This window comes from Manduca sexta, chromosome 4 (assembly GCF_014839805.1).
Source record: "Manduca sexta isolate Smith_Timp_Sample1 chromosome 4, JHU_Msex_v1.0, whole genome shotgun sequence".
In the NCBI taxonomy this organism is placed as follows: domain Eukaryota; kingdom Metazoa; phylum Arthropoda; class Insecta; order Lepidoptera; family Sphingidae; genus Manduca; species Manduca sexta.
Window position 1 is genome coordinate 9,241,038 of NC_051118.1, and position 20,331 is coordinate 9,261,368.

Below are 20,331 nucleotides of genomic sequence, written 5' to 3' on the forward strand. Positions count from 1 at the left end.
CAGACCTCAGTTACGTGCACAAGATATTAAATTAATAGAAATTCTTTCACATCGGGCCAAGATGGCGCGACTTTGAGAAGTAACTTCGCGTAATGAAAAATTGTCGACGCGCGTTTCTTACCGAATTGATGTAAAGTTCAAATTAATTCTAGTTGTTTACTATAGCGCAACGCTGTAATGTGGTTATAATATATATCAGTAGCCGTCTTGCTATTTACAGTTTGGTAGTTACGTCTTGGTTTGAAGTTAGTCACAACTCCCGCTCTCTGCATCTGTCGCCTCTCTACTCCCCAGTAACGACACCTTTGTCATCACTCGTAACTAACTTCAAGGCGGTCGTGTCCGAGCTACCGTACTATACACAAGTGTTTGGTGATGATTCGTGGTAGGACCATTGTCCCAAGGAAAAGTAACATCTTTGGTGTCAAAACACAAAGTCCACATCATTCCGTGAAATTAAAAAGCCATATTAAGCCTTTCGATAGTCGCTACAATTATTTAATTCTGCCTTTGAATATTATTTTCGAAGACCTATAAAAATATTTTATAAAGTGAAGCGAGAAATATAATTCTTCTAGCGTTGTGTTCTGCAGTGGCGAAGGGGTCAACGTAATCTGATTCCTACTGGCTTCCTTTGTATTTCAATTCTAATTATCATTAGACGATTTGCAGACAGCATTAATGCCCATTAATATCTAAGTATATATTTTGTCGGGTTCCCTTTCGGATATTTCCACCCTTCCCTACTGTTGTTCTCTGTGGGTTCATATCAACCCCCGTTTACGCGACTTTTACGATCGCGACAAAGCGAACCCCACTGCACCTGATGGTAAACGCAATGGTGATCATATAATTGTCGACTGACGAAAGATGATTATCGCCAATCGACACAATTATGCCGGCCTGTTTGAAGCCCGACATACAAAGATTCCCAGAACGCGACACACTTACGTGGGCCTTGTGTGTGGTCTCACTGGTCAGGCCCCTAACACGAGCTTCGAGAGTGACAAGCCAGTGAGATAATGCGCTAGTAGGGGCCGTGCGCGGTAGTAATCTGTTATAGTGGGTATAGTGGGGCAACAGAGTGGCGGCCCGCGCCCCTCGACGCCGGGCCGCATTGCCGCCGCGCATGCGTGTTAGCGGCGCACGGGTCCATTGTACCGCGGGAATGTTTGTTAAACAAATATTTTGAAACATAGTTCTAACTCAATTTATGTGTTGTTACTGACAATTATAAAAATATGCGCATTACCAAACACAATTTTATTAAAATAAAATAAAAAAAAAAAAACAATACATTATGTTTGTGACACTTCATTTTGCAGATGGTTGTATTTTTTCACAATACGTATGGTAAAAGAGAAAGTTAACATGTAAATTTTAAAGTTACACTTTACGCATTCATACTATTGCGGGAACTACCATCACAGCGTGAACTAAGTATCGGCGCCAAAGACCCATTTTTTGAAAGCTAAGCTTTACACAAGTTATTAAAAACCACACACGGATAACTTCCTTTGTAAAAGCTCAAATTACTTCGCATTAATCTCTTCCGAACCTCTTCTTCATTGCATAGCATAGGATGAAACCCTATACAGAACTGTCTTGTGACGACAGCATTGTCGTATCGTATCCGACAACGGTAACAAACGAAACCACTATGCCGGCTTGAGGATTAAGCGCTCGTAAAGAGGGGGTGCCGAGGCTATAACGTCTTGATACTGTTACCCGATATAACCACAGTCCCGACCCTTTAACTCGCAACCTTATCTCCACATGAACACAGTCGAAACTCCCTCGCAGTAACCGTCGAGCACTTTGCGTGACGACACGTGGCCATTTCGAGCCCGCAGCTTATGTATACAAATCTCAACTGTATAACTATTTGGTGTAGAGTTGCGAGTGGATTGGGCGCGGGCGCGAGGGTAGTGCGACGTGATGACATGTCCATTTGGTGCCGAGTGTCGGGCGAGTTTCCGACCCGGTGCGGTGGATACGACCTTTGGCACGCCGGGGACGCGCTGGTGTAAGTAATAAGGACTTTACGATATTTTCTTCTGATCATTTTTCTTAACGTAAGTTGTAGATAGGTTGCTTTAATTTTCAGTTTAGCGCCATTTCTTCAATATAATTACAATTTCCTACAAATCGCAGTTTTAAAAGGTGTTTATTCGGCCTATTGCTCCATTTATGTTATTTTAATACAACTAAGTAATTTAGATACTGTAAAGCGACCACCGTACGCAAGGTGTCAAAACCCGCCATACTAGCCCGCGTAAGTGTATCGCGTTTCGGGATCCCTCTTTGTACCTACATCCGGTTTAAACACGCCGGCATAATTGTGTCGACTGGCTGTAGATATTCATCTCTCATCAGACTGGACCCCACAGCACTTATCAGATACAGTGGAGACACTTTGCCCTGCCGTACAAAAAGAAACACAAATCGCTCCGCTATCCGCCCCGCTACCCGCCCTCGCCTGTCACTCAGACTCCCCCGGCGCCGCTCCCTCTAACCCGACGCGAGCGGATTCAACGCACGAGCAACACCGCCGACCACCCCGGCAGCACTCTTGACTACTTGCCAGTTTATTAATTCATTGTACCGAACGAATTATGAAGGACTAGGTGATAGTCACGGGTCCGCCCGCGTGAAAAACTTATCCCGTACAAAAGGTACTAAATCGAAGGTAAAAGTACAGCTACTAAATACTGGCGATCCATAGCGCCATCTATTTTTAAAACTAGATTTAATTTTTAAATTAATTTCGCACCAGAACAAATTACCGCGATAAAAACCCCCCTATGTGTTAATCCAAGACATAGTCTAACCATGTGCCAAATTCCATCCAAATCCTTTCAATTGTTACAGCGTTTACTTCTAACAAACATCCAAACATTTACACAAACATTGGAACATATCTTCCGAGCAGACAAACTAATAGTGATAATACGTATAAACAGATAAATCCGAACTCCCAATTAATCAACCGTCGCTGACGTCGCCTCTCCTGTCGGATATAACACGCATCATCGGCTCGCGTCCTAGCGCCGGCGTCAGAGACTCGAGCCACGTACGTACCCCCCAGTCTCCATGTCCCCCCGCCCCCTCTCGGTACAGTCAGACGGCCTCGCCACCCCCGACAGGGCTGGATGTTAGCGAGTTTGTTAGGAAAGGCTTATAATTCTTGTAGTGTGTATTACAGGGCCCCGATTTCCTATGCCATACGTTTTTACAGTTCATAACAAGCACGTGACGCACATTATCGAAGAAACAGGTATACCGAATACAATTCCACACATAGATATGAAACGAAACCAATTTGATATGATTGCATTTACTATTGTAAAAAATATTTTCATCAATAAAATTATGGCACAAAATATAGTCTATTTATCCCACCTATAATAAACATTTACAATTTTAAAATTCGTATGATAATACGTAAGGTCTAAGTTACTAATATATCGAAGATATAAATCGAAGTCCACCACAATAAGCATCAATCAGTATCTAAAACGAATAGTTTTCAAACATGCCGGCATAATTCTGTCAACTGACGAAGGATAATCATCTCTCGTCAGCCGACTCTATTTGGACCGTACTTCGATTCCCATCAACAATAGGGGTCCCATCGCCATGTCCATATAAAACAATGCCATAACTTGATGTAATATAGTCTATAATCTTCCTCGATAAGTGGGCTATGCAACACTAAAATAATTATCCAATTAGAACCATAGTTTCCTGAGATTATCGCCTCCAAACAAACATACTCTTCAGCTTTATATAATAGTTTTACACTTTTGATAACCCTACCGCCCCGCCCCCCGCCGCCGCATGCACCCGCAGCGCCGGCAACGATTTGCACCGCCAAACAAATATTGGGTTACCGACGGGCATGTTCGGTGAGCGGCGGCTTTGCAGCCGGCCAGTGACGTCACACGGATAGTTATACGTACGATAGGCTTGTTTGTACCTATATATAATACTAGTTTGTTTATAGTTACGAACTTTTCCTAAGGCTGAGTAAGTCCGGGGCCTGGCGAGGCTATGTTTGGGGTTAATCAGACAAAATGTGGTCTCCTATAATTGAAGAGGCACGTCACATTGTTAATTGTACCAATATTACGACATTGTATTTATTATATGCCGTGTATCCTTTGTTGGAGGTCCTTAAATAAATAAATAAAATAAAATTTGCAAATGAACCTGATAAAAAAATATATACCCACCCTTTAATCAATGCTTTTTGTCATACAAGTTATACAATCTAGAACAGAGACAAAACCATTCAACACTTATTAAAATAACATTTTCTAAATGATGGCAGGTTGTAAAGATTTTTTTTTCACTTAATATTCATAAAATACCCGACGTCGTACACGAAACCACACGATTAGGGTTAATACCCTGGGAATGACCCGTAGATATCCGTAATCCGAGGGGACCATATCGGCAAGTGCATAAGCAGGCAAGATATTCACTGTCCAGTCGTTAAGTGTTCACATAAATGACGTTTGTATAATATCCTTTCGTCAGAATTTGAAGGAAAATTACCTGTAACTAAAAGTAATGAAGACCTAGTCACTAATGTAATACGAAGCAAACTAATAAGACGTAGTATCATTTGCATACACACAATAACAAAATCACGGAGTTGTTACAACCAAACCACCCATCAACATTACGACTCTATAAAGCCCGTAAGCCAACGTAAAATCGCTACACCCGCACGTCACACGGCACGTAAACTACCCAAGCGCCTTTGGCACGAGCGCCTTGCAATGTTTTCCTTATTCACCCCCCACTACCTACCCCCATTATCCACATAGCAACGCCCCAAACGCGTGCCCTACTACAGTCCTTACGCTAATTGCGCCCACTTAACTCTTGTAGGGAGTCGTCCACACGTGATTTTTAGTCAGAATGTTGTATAAGTATCGTGGAATTAGTAAACTTAATAACATGTTAGATATGCACGGGAGGACATTTGAACATTTCCTGGCCTTCTTCCTTCCCTTCATCCTAAGAGGGTTCCTTCTCCTTCCCCAACACTTCCATCCCCATATACCCTCCCAACTTTCCTTCAGGTCCTTGCAGTATCCCATTCGTAGGTTTCCCCCGATGTTGATTGCGGAGTCCGATACAAATAAAAATGGCATGTTAGAAGCCTTAAATATCCCGGTTGTACTCAAAAATATGTCACAGCCCAGTCTCATGAAAAGGAGGAGGCCGAGATGCTGTGTGCAATATCTATTACAGGTTCACGGAGTTCATGTGCCAGTTAGTCAGTTGGGTATCAGTGATTTAAAACTTCAGCATACACGCACCTTCCCCCCTTTAAAAATTCGCTGGTCATGTGTCCATCCGGATATCAAACGTCGGACACAACCATAAAACCCGCCATATAATAGGCCACGTAAATGTGCCATGTTCCCGAATCAGTGAGTGCTTATCCGGTTCGAAACAGGTCAGCATAATAGTGATTGTAGACTGGCAAGGAGTAAGCATATTTCGTCAGTCGACACTCTATCTGAATTTCACTTGGCTTAACATCACGTGCAGGGGAATCTCTTTGGCGTGTACGTAAAAAATTGTCATAAGTATCAGTAAAATCGAATGAAATAATTTATTTTGTTACTACAATGTTATGCATTATTTAGATTTCGTCAATATTAACTCTATCCTGATGGTAAAGCAGTTCTCATTAGTGAAAATTGGGCAAGAACTCTAGTTATGCCTCATACAACCAGCTCGAGTCACATTACAAATCCACGATGCCGTCCAATGTCACAGCGTCGGCTCGTACTTAACTGATCTATAAATCACTCGCGGGGCAGCATCGCGTGCAACTCCGCCCCGACCCCGGCGGGCCCCGATGACCGTGAGTGCACGGGCCGCGCTCCCACGCCGTCTCGGCTTCAATAATTCATGACATTGTTACCGGAAGGTTTGGAAGTGCTGAGAATGTTTTGTCATATCGGTTTATAATTGACGGGTGTTACGTGATGCCGAGTGTGTTTAGATTTCAGTGGGTGGAAGGATAACTACCGTAGTATCTAAGTTATCAGCTCTGCATTCTATCACACTGTTAAGATGTTAGCCACCCGTGATACGAGCTAACGTAAAGCAGGTTTATTTTACGTTTCGCCCTTTTAAAGTTTAAACAGATTTCCTCCTTTGCAAATATCATTCTATCATCTTTAAAACTTCATCATAGCTTTCTACAGAGTCTGTTGACTCATCTTTGCCTTTCGCAAACAAAACAACATCTATAAATTAAAACCTAACACCAACCCTCTAGCATACACGGACAAAAAGACCTATTGCCGCGTGGACATACCAATCGCGTCGCATTACCGCACGCGGCACGCTACAAATTGGCCGAGAGCGGCGGCATGACAAATGACTTCGCTCGGGGGCGCGCGGAGGCACGGGGTGGGCGCGGGGCGCGCGGTCGGGGAGGGGAGTGTGTGTCGAAAATAAACAAGTCGTCGCAACGGGCACGCTTTACCTCCGACAAATAACCTACTGGTTTCGCGCATGCGCTGTACCGAGTTGTATGCGGTATGCGTTGGTAAGCGACCTGTATGATACTATGAGACATATACAACCACCGCTAGCATGAAGTTAGTCACACACGGTGTCTATTGTTTTCAGAATTTTAAGGGTTTCTAGAGTCTTAGAGGACAGGTGGCGAGACAAACTTCAGATCAGCCAAAGATAACATATAAGTAAGATAAGTTAAAAGTGAACCGTGTAAATACATTGAGTTTACTAAATATTAATAGAACTCTATATTGCACTTCAATTTGTTTATTTTTTATGGAAGTTCTATTGAAATACATATAAGTACTTCTTTTGATGGATAGACCCGACGCTCACCGTCATGCCAGCTTGTATAAAATGCAGTACTTTATAATTAAAGTTAATTGAGTTATTGCTATAATTTACAGGCAGGTGCGCTGTGCAGGCAGTTCGGCTCTTATCACGAGCCAAGCGACCTGGTTATATCATTGTTCTTATGTTCAAACATTTGCATGAAGAATAATGAGCCTTTCTCTGATAACCAATCGTAAAAATTATAAATCGAATATGTATTATGATCCGTTACAATATTCGCTACACCGGTTACGAAAATATTAACGATTTTTTTATTTTAGAAAAAAAATTAATCGTGATGTGCGGCTTTAATATAAAATATGTTAATAAATTCTATAACAATAAAAATGGACAGCCAAACAATTAAAAACTCAACGATTATTAACTGAGAAATTCTTTGGAATAATAAAAATATTTCATAAAGCTCGCTCCGTTGCGCAGTGAGCGTTATTGGCGCCCAACGTGGTGTTACTAGGGTTGTGCCATACTAAGTTTTATTATATTAAATAATTATTTCTGTATCCGTTACAGTGGCAACAATATACCAGAACAATTTTTAAAAATGTCAGGAGTAACATTCGCATATCGCAACTAAGATGAATACAGCGCTTAATTTATAACTTTACCTGGAGTTTATTTAGGCTATAGGATTTAAGGATATTTGAGACATACACAAACGACTAGAAATTATACTTCCGTAAACGTATGCAATAATGACGGTTATTAACATTAATACAAACATAATTGAATACGTATTGTTCCCACATTATTCCAAAAATTTAATCTCAAAACTGCAACATCCAAAACCGCAAGCCCTGCGCATATTGTCGCCCACCGCGGTATCCGATCACACCCCCCTCGTCAGTCCACAGACCCGCCCCTCTCCTCCGCCTCTCTTTATTAACAGCCTCGCAGCCAGACGCACAGTCATACATTTATTTTTATACATCCGTCTGGCATCGCGTTTGATGAATTTATGTAATGGCGATCGGCGATCGGCGCTTTTGTGTGCATTGTGTCTGCCTTTGACGTCGCTTTGATGGCTTGTTTTCGCTTGACTTTCACTGCGCTTTGATCGGGAGTGTTATTCGTTTAATGTGTCGGTTTTTGTTTGTCATAATATTTTGTAGTGTGCAGTATGAGAGCTCATCTGTCCAAAGTATATGAAATTTATTTGTTAATAATATTATAATTTAGCAACACAATGGGTGTTGATGGTCATGATCACTTGCAATCAGGCGACTTACTCTACATTTTAGTTTTTTTTTCCTTTTTGAATAGGAAAAAGTTCGAATGCCATATACTTATTTATTTATTACTTTCTAGAAAAAAAAAACAAGGTATAACAAAAAGCAGGGACATGCCTTCACATGTACTGATATTAAAATCATTCTACTTTTAAATTACCACGCTACCAAACATAATTTACCAATCAAACCTTCAAAACCCTATCCAACAATCATTCCTATACCCGGGCTGCGAGAGGCCACCATTGTAGAGGCACTCGACGCGAGCACCGCCTTTGTCGCTCAAGAGCGCGATGGCGGGGGTGAGGGCGTCATGTTGGGGGTGTAGTGGGGGGGAGCTTGTCGCGTCAGCTAACTATAGTGTTGTGAATATGCAGCGAGGTGTCGTTGAGACCGAGCCTTGGACGATTTTTGAGTGCAGACAAGTGACTTTTGTGTGGACCTAATTAGCTTCTAGTTCGTGTCTAACAAATGGTTAGATTTTCAAACGTGAATGGTATGTTTTGAGGTGATCATTGATGCAATACAATGGGTAGTTGTATTGGTTGAAGCGATGTCTTTCTGTTCCATTTAAATAAAAGACGAAGGAAATATTTTCTTTTCTCATTGTGCTGTAAAACACTTGTATCCAAATACAACAATATTATTTTTTGTTATTACTTCCAATTTCCATCACAAAGTAACAATAAGACGTATACTCTAAGTCTCAAATAAAAACAATTAACTGCCTCCCATTTAAATCCCGCAGTACCAATTAACGGTATCCCGGTGTAATGCTCGCGGTACAACGAACACAGCGCGTTCACAAAACAAGCGCTCGTCACACCGATACGTCTCTCGTTTGTAACTCAGTTGGACGAAAAAAGATCGCTGTGCGGTCATACTGCGAGCGGGAAACGTAGATGTATACTTTGCAGTTCTGTTAGTGAGTGTTATAGAATTTTAAAGCGTCACATACATGCCAAAAGGTCCGTTAATATTGATAGTTTACAATAAAAACACATTGAATAAAATCGTAACCAAACATTTATCTACAAGTAAAAACTACATGCAACCCAATCAGCATATCATTGCCCGCTCCGCTACGCTACCCGCCGTCACCGTAACCGCCACCCCGACCCCGCATCTCGGCAGCTCCGTAATGCCGCAAATGGCTTTCCAATAATCCGGGCTTTGACGCGTTGTCGACTAGAGAGGCGCCTCCGCTCGCCTCCCTATTGTGCCGCTCGTTGTTGGAGCGACGCTAATTTTGTAACCGTATCTGAGCTACGTTTATACTGAGTTTTGTTATGACAATAGATTGTTGAGTGAATTATAATTGTTATATAATGTTCTCGGGCTTTTGGTGTAGGAATTTCTGTATTGGTGGAGAACAATCGTATTGAGTGACGATTATTATTTTCCAACTTTGGCTTTTAGATCAGGCCGCATTAATCGTACAAAAAAACGTTTCCGCTGCACTTTTCGCAGAAAAAATATAGCTCTTATTATAATCGACATTGCCCGCGACTTCGCCCGAGTAATAAACCTTACCAGCTATAAAATTCCTTAAAACACTGTACCGGTTCATAACACAATCTGTACGATACCAGCACCATCTATTTAAAAAAAAAATCTTTTATTTCCCATAAATTCCGAGATAAAAAGTAGCTTATACATTTATCCAAGATATGGCCAACCCTTTTGCCAAATTTTATGGAAAAAAACGTATAACTCTTTCTACATTTACCTCTAACAAACATCTTTTCATTGGCACAAACTTTTTCCACGATATAAGTAAGAAGATAATATGGACCATGGCCTATAATAATTACATACACTATCAGAAATAGACAGCATACATATTACGTACCGAACAGATTCTCACAAGCCCGACATGCCAACTAATATCAATAACCCAACATAACTAACATGTTAATGTTGTAATCAAAGTGAACACGCATCGCACACAAAGCGACGCGGATCAACCCGGTCACAGGGCGGGCGACGCGATGCTTACAGTAAGCACTTCCTGTGTGTCCAAGTCACGAGAGTAAGCGGTTTATTGTCTACTTACTACGCCCAAGCCATGAGATAAAGCGTTTTCTTGTTAAATTACTGTGTTAATCTATTTCTATAAAAAACATGTTAGTCATGATAACTTCGTGTAATGCTCATAATATTGGCAATCATTACTTTTACCATCAGGTAACTTACTTGCTCGTTTACTTCCTTTTCTATGAGATAACGAAAAAATTACAGTATGACATCATTGATACTAAAGAGTCAATTTAACTAACACTGACAAATCAAAACCTCACTATGATACGATATTATATACAAATATAAATACTACCCGCCTATACCGATAATTACCCAACAAATTGTACTGGAAATAAAGCGTCTATTATTAGCAACGGTGTGTAGCGTACAATGGCGACAGACACAAAGCGCGCGGCGCCGCGGATCAATCGGCACGGGGGGAACTTGTGTGCACTCTGTAGTCCGGGCGTAAGGCATAAGACGTAGCGGTGAAGCGCATGTCTAAAATATAACATAAATATCTTATTTTTATCCCGGAAAAGGAGACGATAGGAGCGACCACTACTATAAAGATGAAGCTGCGGACAAAACCTTTAAGCAACTAATGCGGTTTGGTAGACAGTGAAATTTAATACCAATAAAATAATATTACCATGAAATTATAAATTATTTTATACAATATAGTACTTAGTACGAAAAAGAGCATCCTTTTTAAACGAACTATTTTATTTATTTGGAAACGTGGTAGCAATTTACATTTTAAATATAGCAACGTCGAAGAGTGGACGTGTAGCGTAAAGATAGAACACTAAATTCTGTCATGATTTAATGATGACATCACAAGATTTTTTTTTTATATAGTTGCAATGGAATAGGCGTTTGTCTTCCATCTCACCTGATGGAAAGTGTAGATGAAGACCAAGGTGGTACACGCCCATCCAAAAGAAACCTGTTCACTCTACTCTTAAAGGCTCCAGGCTCTATTGTGTCTCATTTCCCTGTTTTGTCATCCAACTCTTCCATCGGATTTCAAAGGCTTGCGTTGTTGATTGTTTACCAGATTTTGATTGTGCTTTCTATGTTAAATTTTAAATACGTAAATTTAATAAAGAAATATTAGTAAAATAGAGCATTATTGTCACTTAAAAAGAGTTTGGGAATGTACACTGCATTGCCCGACTGTACCGTCTAGATACCTTCCATGACAGGTTGTTTTTATCTTCATCAACCTATTGTTATGTAGAATTGACAACACACTGTATAATATTTCACCGAGCGTTGCATTATTCGAGTGCTACACTAATATTGTTCCAACCGGCAACAAAATCAAAGATATAATGTAAACTCTACAACTTGTATCCGTCCACCCAACTGAACAGCGCACACGTGGCAGAGGGGAGGCTGTCTGCCGCGTCACTTACCACAAGTGGGGCAGGGCGCGAGTTGTAAGCGAGAGCGGAACATATCTATAACTGCACGTAATGGACTACGATACTTGTTCTTACGGATAGTCGTCTAATATTCTATATAAATAGACACAAAAGCCGCCACATAGCAATGGCATACCACATGATTTTATATCATGTTTAGAATTAAAATTCAAGAACATTGTTCCTACTTTATTTGCTCATCAAAGTAATGTAAGAAATATAGACTAAGGTTAGGCCTTTTTTACAGAGTATGGAAGGGGTAGCATAGGTTGATATACATTTAGCATACACTCGAAGTTAATATGGAAGTACATAAGTATCACGACATTTGTCTTAACCATTAATGGAAACAATTACCGACTTATACACAAGTAGCTTACAAAAGTAAAAGTTGTGCGCCAACGCTACCTCATTAAACCGAAGGCGGCATTTCTATTGCTTATTGCTCATTTACACTCGTGCGAAAGACGAGACGAGTCGCGAGACGAATCACGAGACGAGAGAGTAAACAATGCGCTCGCGAATCGCCGCGCTCGCCTGGAACAAATGAGCCAACCGCGAGTGTGTAAACAGAATCTCGAATCACGCGAACTGCAAGATGAACACGATACGAGCCCCGAGGCGAGAAACGAGGCGAGTGTTAATGAGCCATTATGACAATGTAAGTCGATTACGAAGTATGAGTACGAAATATACCCCATTTTCATATTTAAATAATAATAATAATATCAGCCCTGTATTATATACTTGCCCACTGCTGAGCGCGGGCCTCCTCTACTACTGAGAGGGATTAGGCCTTAGTCCACCACGCTGGCCCAGTGCGGATTGGTAGACTTCACACACCTTTGAAATTCCTATAGAGATCTTCTCAGATGTGCAGGTTTCCTCACGATGTTTCCCTTCACCGTTTTCATATTTAAACAACAATTTATACAAAACCATTCTGATCGATAAATACGTAACTAACAATCATATAATGGTAAAGGTATTTATAGTATATGTGTAATCAAATCAGTACAGCGGCAGATGCAGACACAAAGCCGTTCGAACGGCAGATACATCAAAAGCGAGGGATGCTGCGCGTCATGGCGCTTTCGATATGTGGCGACGGCCCGAGACACGGGAAACAGCGATTGGGAATTATATAGGAGATTGCAAATCGATGGATTTAATATTTGGATCCTATGATCAAAATATTAGTTATTTACAATTATTTGATCATCATTTCACGCGATATGCAAAAAGGAAACGACTTTTCTTTCCTAAGATGCTACCGATTTTTTCCGAGTGGGTCATTGCAAATGAAAACGTATACCTATAAGTTTAAGTGAAATATTGTAATACAAAATAAGATAACGTAACTAAGATTTAAGGTTTACCTTATGGTACACGATTAAATTATAATGCGTTGTAGACACATTTTCTGAGAAAATGTAACTTTCACAGTTTTACACATGAAGTATACAGTATTTTACAAATTTATTCTATCCAATATAACTTGACTCAAGCGCCATCTCACCAATTATATGCCTACCCGCTTCCGCTTGTACTTTACACTGACCGCAAAACAATCTATGCGAAATACCAATATGTTATGTTATCCCCGACTTCCTATCGTACGTACGTACTGTGTGCAAACGTTATATACGTCATAACATGGACACGCCAATATCACCCTTATGTACACAAACTTTTTACAAACGTAACAAATTCGAATGAACATTTTGAGATATAAGCAAACTCTTCATGCAATGTTCGTATGGATTTTGATAAAGGTAGATACTAAATAAGTTGGCCATAAAATGGTTTTTTTTTTATCACACGCACCTTGATACGACAGCATATAAAAATCCCTTGAGGGGCACTGAAGGGGCAATGGACCAGGTGATGTTAGGTTCGAATGCCAGGTTAGACATAATTTTGTGTGGGTTTTGTTAATGCTATGTTTTGTGCAAAGTATAGTAGGTCCGTTTGTAAGGGTAGACACTGCGCATAAAACCGATCCATCTTCAAGACACTACGCCCGTAAATCTTATCTCACTAATATCATAAATGCGAAAGTTTGTTAAAATGTTTATATGTTTGTTACAGGTAAACGCAGAAACAAGAATACAGATTTGAACGAAATTTGGTACACAGTTGGACCATATCTTGGATTAACACATAGGCTACATTTATCCTGGGAATTTGCTCCAGTAGGAAGTATTTGCACTCTAATATTATTTTTGAAATAGATGGCGCTAGCATCGTACCCCTAACGCAATGTATCGCTACAGTGATTTAAGCCGTTTTGTAGCGGTAAATGCTTCTCACGCTGGGAAGCAGTAACGCCTAGTACATGATAAATAACCTCAAAACTCATTCAAATATTAGTTAACATCACAAACAATATTTCCCAATAATCACAACACACATAGCTAATAACTACATCATATACATCATCAGCTACACGCGCTAAGCCCCAACACGATAGCCATACCGTCCAGCCGTCGCTTAGGGAAGGTGGGGGAGGGAGGGAAGTTGTTGACTACCGTTCAGCCGCGCGAGACTGCTATTAAAATACGCGACAATCGCGAGGGCGTTTTATTTTAAGTCACATTAAGGATTTATGTTACTTTCATATTTCTTTTAAAAAAAATCATAAGCGCCAACTTACACAGATTAGAAAACTAAATGTAGTTCGCGGCATTGCCCGAAGCCTTTCCCGTTATAAAAATCTATCACTGTGAAGACCCATACCACATTCTGCACGAAACCAGCACCATCTATTTAAAACACAGATTAGAGTTAAAATATTTCCCACGGGAGCATACTATCTATACTATTATATAAAGCTGAAGAGTTTGTTTGTTTGTTTGTTTGTTTGTTTGTTTGTTTGAACGCGCTAATCTCAGGAACTACCGGTCCAAACTGAAAAATTCTTTTTGCGTTGGATAGCCCTTTGTTCGTGGAGTGCTATAGGCTATATATCATCACGCTATACCCAATAGGAGCGGGGCAGTAATGGCTAATCTCAGGAACTACCGGTCCAAACTGAAAAATTCTTTTTGCGTTGGATAGCCCTTTATTCGTGGAGTGCTATAGGCTATATATCATCACGCTATACCCAATAGGAGCGGGGCAGTAATGGCTAATCTCAGGAACTACCGGTCCAAACTGAAAAATTCTTTTGGCGTTGGATAGCCCTTTGTTCGTGGAGTGCTATATAGGCTATATATCATCACGCTATACCCAATAGGAGCAGGGCAGTAATGGCTAATCTCAGGAACTACCGGTCCAAACTGAAAAATTCGTTTTGTGTTGGATAGCCCTTTATTTGTGGACCGCTATAAGCTATATATCATCACGCTATGACCAATAGGAGCGGAGCAGTAATGGCTAATCTCAGGAACTACCGATCCAAACTGAAAAAATATTTTTGCGTTGGATAGCCCTTTGTTCGTGGAGAGCTATAGGCTATATATCATCACGCTATATTCAATAGGAGCGGAGCAGTAATGGCTAATCTCAGGAACTACCGGTTTCAACTGAAAAATTCGTTTTGTGTTGGATAGCCCTTTATTTGTGGACCGCTATAAGCTATATATCATCACGCTATGACCAATAGGAGCGGAGCAGTAATGGCTAATCTCAGGAACTACCGGTTTCAACTGAAAAATTCGTTTTGTGTTGGATAGCCCTTTATTTGTGGACCGCTATAAGCTATATATCATCACGCTATGACCAATAGGAGCGGAGCAGTAATGGCTAATCTCAGGAACTACCGGTTTGAACTGAAAAAATCTTTTGTGTTGGATAGCCCTTTGTTCCTGGAGTGCTATATATAGGCTATATATCATCATGCTATGACCAATAGGAGCGGAGCAGTAATGAAACATGTTGCAAAAACGGGGAAAATTATGAGTTTTGAGAGCTTCCGTTGCCTGCGCTGCGTAAACGGTTAAAGTTATGCAACAATGATGTATGACGGGATTGTTTCACTTAAAAAGTTCTAAATAATATAACAAAGTCCCCCGCTGCATCTGTCTGCCTTAACGTGTTAAACTCAAAAACTACCTAACGTATTAAGATGAAATTTGGTATGGAGACAGTTTGAGACCCTGGGAAGAACATAAGCTCCCGGGAAACTACTATTTTTATAACGGAAAACTTTAGCCTGAAAAACTTTATAACGCGGGCGGAGCCGCGAGAAAAAGCTAGTCGAGATATAAAGTCGGGACACGGCCTATCCGTATGGCAAATTACATCCAAATACGTTTAAAGATTACTGCATTTAATTCTAAAAGACATTTCAACAATCACATTTATAAGTAAAAGTAATAAAAATAAATACATTTTTATCTGTTTAACAAAAATATTGTCTTTTTAAACCGAAATAGACACGTAATCCTGGCCACTAATATGGTACATTACGTGTGTATGAGGTATCTAGATTATCAACAATAGAACCGCTGTAGCGAAATATCCAAACTCTACTCAAACACTAAAATACAAACATTATATTAATATAACTCGATCATACAAAAACTCACACTACTACGATTTAAACGTATAAAATACGAAAATAAACCTAATATAAAACACGCTTGGCAACCCTGAAGGTGGGGGGTGAGACGCGGAAGGCGGAGTGGGGTCGCGGCCGGCGACTCAAGTGTACCCTCTGCACTCAAGACGATATCGCATTACCACCCACGGGTACGGGAAGGCCAAAGAGCGTGAGTGTAGATAGGACAGCGTGCTAGTGAGATGGCCGATTGAATTTTACCTAAAGTTTCCTGGTGCATAATCGATAAAATTCGCAAAATTGTTCGTATTATTGGGGAAATATTCTCTAACTTTTACATTGTAGCCAGTGTAACTACTGGACATGACAAGACATTTCATGTCTCAGGATGGCGAGCGCAGTGGAATACCAAACAATATTTTATAATTCTAGATGTTAGATGGTGTTTCTATTGTTTATGGGCTGTCGTATCACTTACCACCAGGCGAATGGCAAGCTCGTCTCGTCCTTCAAACAAAACAAAAAGTGAAGAGTCAAATTTGACACAAAATCATCAATCCCGAGGGGCTTTCGGTATCCCTACTAATGAGAAGTGTATCTAATATTCGTGAACTATACTTACGTAGGTAATTCCCACGTTTATGCAAAACATACTACAGCCAAAATCCACTACCAGAAGACAACAAACAACAGACGTCTCACAAATATTAGAAGTCAATAACAGCAACATTTTGTAACAAAACCCACGTTCATCGTCAATAAACAACTGTCTTCCAGAGACACAACGCTATTAGGCATAATCAAACACATCTAATCCACTAGTCCATTCTAACCACTAATTTAGTCTATGATCACCCCTGTGTAGGGAGGACACTCGGCGCACATCCACAGGTGGTTACCCGTCGGCGTGAGCGTTCATATTTTATTTAAACGCAGTTCGACCCGCTTCGATATGTATATGTATATATATATTGGAGGGTTGTGTTCGTGTTTGGAGAAAACGCTTGCGTGTTGTGTACACGTGTATATTTATATATGGGGAGATCTTGCTTACGATTTGAGTAGATAATTATGTTTTTTAATGTTGTCTAGGGGTCAATTTGTTTGGACACCTATGTAGTAATGATTACTTTTTATTAGTCACAATATTATAGGAGCTAAATTTTTTTTTTTTGATCGAGTGCATGGTAATATACACTTTTTTGTTTAGGCAATAAGCACATATCACAATAAATAGTTTCCATAAACTCTCAATAGTTCCTGTAAAGAAATATTCGCCATGCTCCTACACATAAAGTCATATTCCATAATAAAGAAATGTTTATATTATTAAGATACAACTTTGACTCTTTATATACGTTAAATATAACATGAAAGTCAACCACAATTTTTTGCTAATAATTCACATATCTATATTAATAACCACAATATTCAGACCGGTAGATACAAATGTTACTTAACTAAATACGTCGTAGCAATGTTGTGATTATAAGTCTATTTCTCATTCCTTACGGCATAACAGCCTTTGTATTGGATAGGGCGCTGTGATTGGTTAATATTGAGATATAATTTTACGTCAATTGTCTATCAGATAAACAAAGCTTAAGAAAGCTATAACATTGGCGACACTATGCGTCCCCATAGTACAGTTTGTGCGTGGCGACTGACCTTGGTCGCCAGTCTTGTCGAGTTTGGCGGCGGCGAGGCGACGGTCGGCGAGCGCGGGCGCGGGCGCGGGCGCGTGCGCGGGCTGCTTCGGGCTGTTGCGCTTCGACGAGCCGCGCTGCAGCACCAGCGACTGCGGGATCTGCACGCACACACACACACGTTATATACACCCTCACTAGGCCACCATGTATAGTGTGATCTCTACCACTTACAGTCCGCACGCGAACTCCTACTAATTTCTGCGCTCACACACTAGCACCCCACATGAACACGAACGATGTCACATTATTCATTTTCATTTTTCATCGTAAATTTTACAGATTTTTAATTAATAATTTATATGTAAATTGGTTGAATTAATAATGGACAATGGTCGAATGGTAAATTAATAAATATAAATTCTTAAGTCAGTTGACTGTACTGCGCAGACTTGTGTTCGCGGCTAACTTCACAACCGTCGAGAAGTTAGAATTGAACTGTACTGTAGTGTTACTCCTCACGTGTGTGGCACGCGGTGTGCTCACCAGCTTGTCGGAGCGGTCGCCGGAGGGCAGCCTGGCGATGGTGACGTCGGCGCTGTCCTCGGGCGGCGGCGGCTGCTGCAGCCAGTTGTACTCGCGCTTGTCGACGGGCACGCCGCGCCGCTCGTAGTCCTGCGCCTGCGTCCTGCGCACAACACTGCACTTGCAATACTATGCTGACGGGCCTTGGCATTGCCAATAACCATCAGGTGGGCTACTAACTTGTCTGTCCGTCGAAGACAGTGAAAAAAATATATAAAAATAGCCAACGAATATATGGATGTGGTGGCATTGTAAGTAACTAGTAACTTTGTGCATTGACCATAGTCAAAACAAAATTACTTCCTTCTTTTTGTACAAATTCAAATACTTTCATATAAATCACACATTTATAAAAAACAAAGTCCCCCGCCATGTCTGTCTGTCTCAACGCAATAAACTCAAAAACTATCGATGAAATTTGGCATGGAAACTGTTTAAGACCCTGGGAAAGACATAGGCGACTTTTTATCCCGGGAAAATGTATTGCGGGACTTTTATCTCAAAAATACCAATCCACACTCGCGAAGCCGCGAGCATAAGGTAGTTAACAATAAACCAGTTCTCACCTTAAACTCTCATAGCAGTCTAAACAAACGACGGCATAGTCGCCGTTCTCTAATAGTAAAGAATTTTCAGTCCGCCTTTGCACTAAAAATGGGAATTCCTGCAACAAACAATACACAGTAAAAACACAGCCTATACACTACGACCTTTGTCTTGGTTTGAAGTTAGTCACAACATTCGCTTTCCGCATCTTTTGCCACCTTATGCCCCCAGTAACGACTTTGGGATCATCCGTTAACTACGTGAGGCTCGGAAGGAAGGGAGGGGTTCGGATATAAAATTACTAAATATCAAACAGAAGAGGGGGTGAGGGAGGTTTAAAGGTAATTAAAAAACATCACGTGATTAATGGACGACCCCTTTGACGACATTTGTGACTAACTTCAAGCCGACCGTGAGCGACCATACTGTATTTGGAAATCCATTTTGAATAATAAATGAATGTGTGTGATGTCCAAAAGAATATTAACTACAAGTAGTATTAAGTTATTTAATAGCAAAGTGTTTTAAAGTGTGTGGAGTTGTATGATGCTAATATTATGTTGAAAAACAATTGATTTTAGAGTGGGCGGTAAACAAAATAAATTTCAAGAAGTTATGCAGTAGAGAGTGAGTAGTGAGTATTTAGTGAGTGGTTAGTGAATAGTGAGTAGTTAGTGAGTAGTGAATAGTGAGTAGTGAGTAGTGAGTAATTAGTGAGTAGTGAGTGTACCTTGAGCGGCAGCGCGCGGACGCGCTTGCGGTAGGTCTTGATGCCGCAGAGGTGGCAGTGGTAGTCGTGCGTGTTGTACAGCCGCCGCTCCGCCGGGCAGCCGCCCGCCGCCTCGTACCTGCACACGCATCCGGACCACTCACACACCACTACACCACTACACCACTACACGGCACTTTATACGTGCGCGGCTAAGTAAACCCACTGCACAAAATTGTAAGTGGAGTGGGGGCCAATAGAGTGTCGACTGACGAGAGATGATTACCACTCGGCAGTAGACACAACTATGCCGGCCTGTTGAAATCGAATATACAAAAAATGGCCCTGGAACTTGTACAGTGAAAACCGATTACGACATTGAAGGGATCACCAAACCTGAAGGCTATATCCGTGCGTTGTTATGAATGATATTTTATTTGTATATATTTAGTTGCAGGGACCTTGCTACTTAATCGTTATAACCGACGCGTTGTTATAATCAATGGTCGATATAACCGGTTTCTGCTGTAGTTTTGTTAACGTTGTCATACCTCCTCCATTGGCTTAATAATGAGTGGTAGCAGAATGTGCAGACTAGAGCTGAGCCGTTCTCACGCAACTGCTCTGCGTTTGGATGACTCTGTGATATAAAGAATTAGGTTTATTACAAAATATTTAAATTATTACATGCCGACCCCAGAATGTTAAACGTGATAATATAGTCTACTAGATTTAGCAAGTTTTTAAAATTTATAAA

General features: G+C 40.7%; 1 protein-coding gene across 1 annotated transcript in view; it reads right to left on the reverse strand.

Annotated features, from left to right (window-relative positions):
• LOC115445299 overlaps positions 1-20,331 on the reverse strand; it is a 192,793-nt gene that overhangs the window by 45,962 nt on the left and 126,500 nt on the right. Inside the window, exons 14-18 of the mRNA XM_037442192.1 lie at positions 20,126-20,214; positions 19,596-19,713; positions 18,886-18,983; positions 18,281-18,422; positions 17,757-17,895 (exon numbers count right to left, since the gene is read on the reverse strand). Of these exons, the coding sequence (XP_037298089.1) occupies positions 17,757-17,895; positions 18,281-18,422; positions 18,886-18,983; positions 19,596-19,713; positions 20,126-20,214 (586 nt within the window). The remainder of the gene's footprint in view (positions 1-17,756; positions 17,896-18,280; positions 18,423-18,885; positions 18,984-19,595; positions 19,714-20,125; positions 20,215-20,331) is intronic.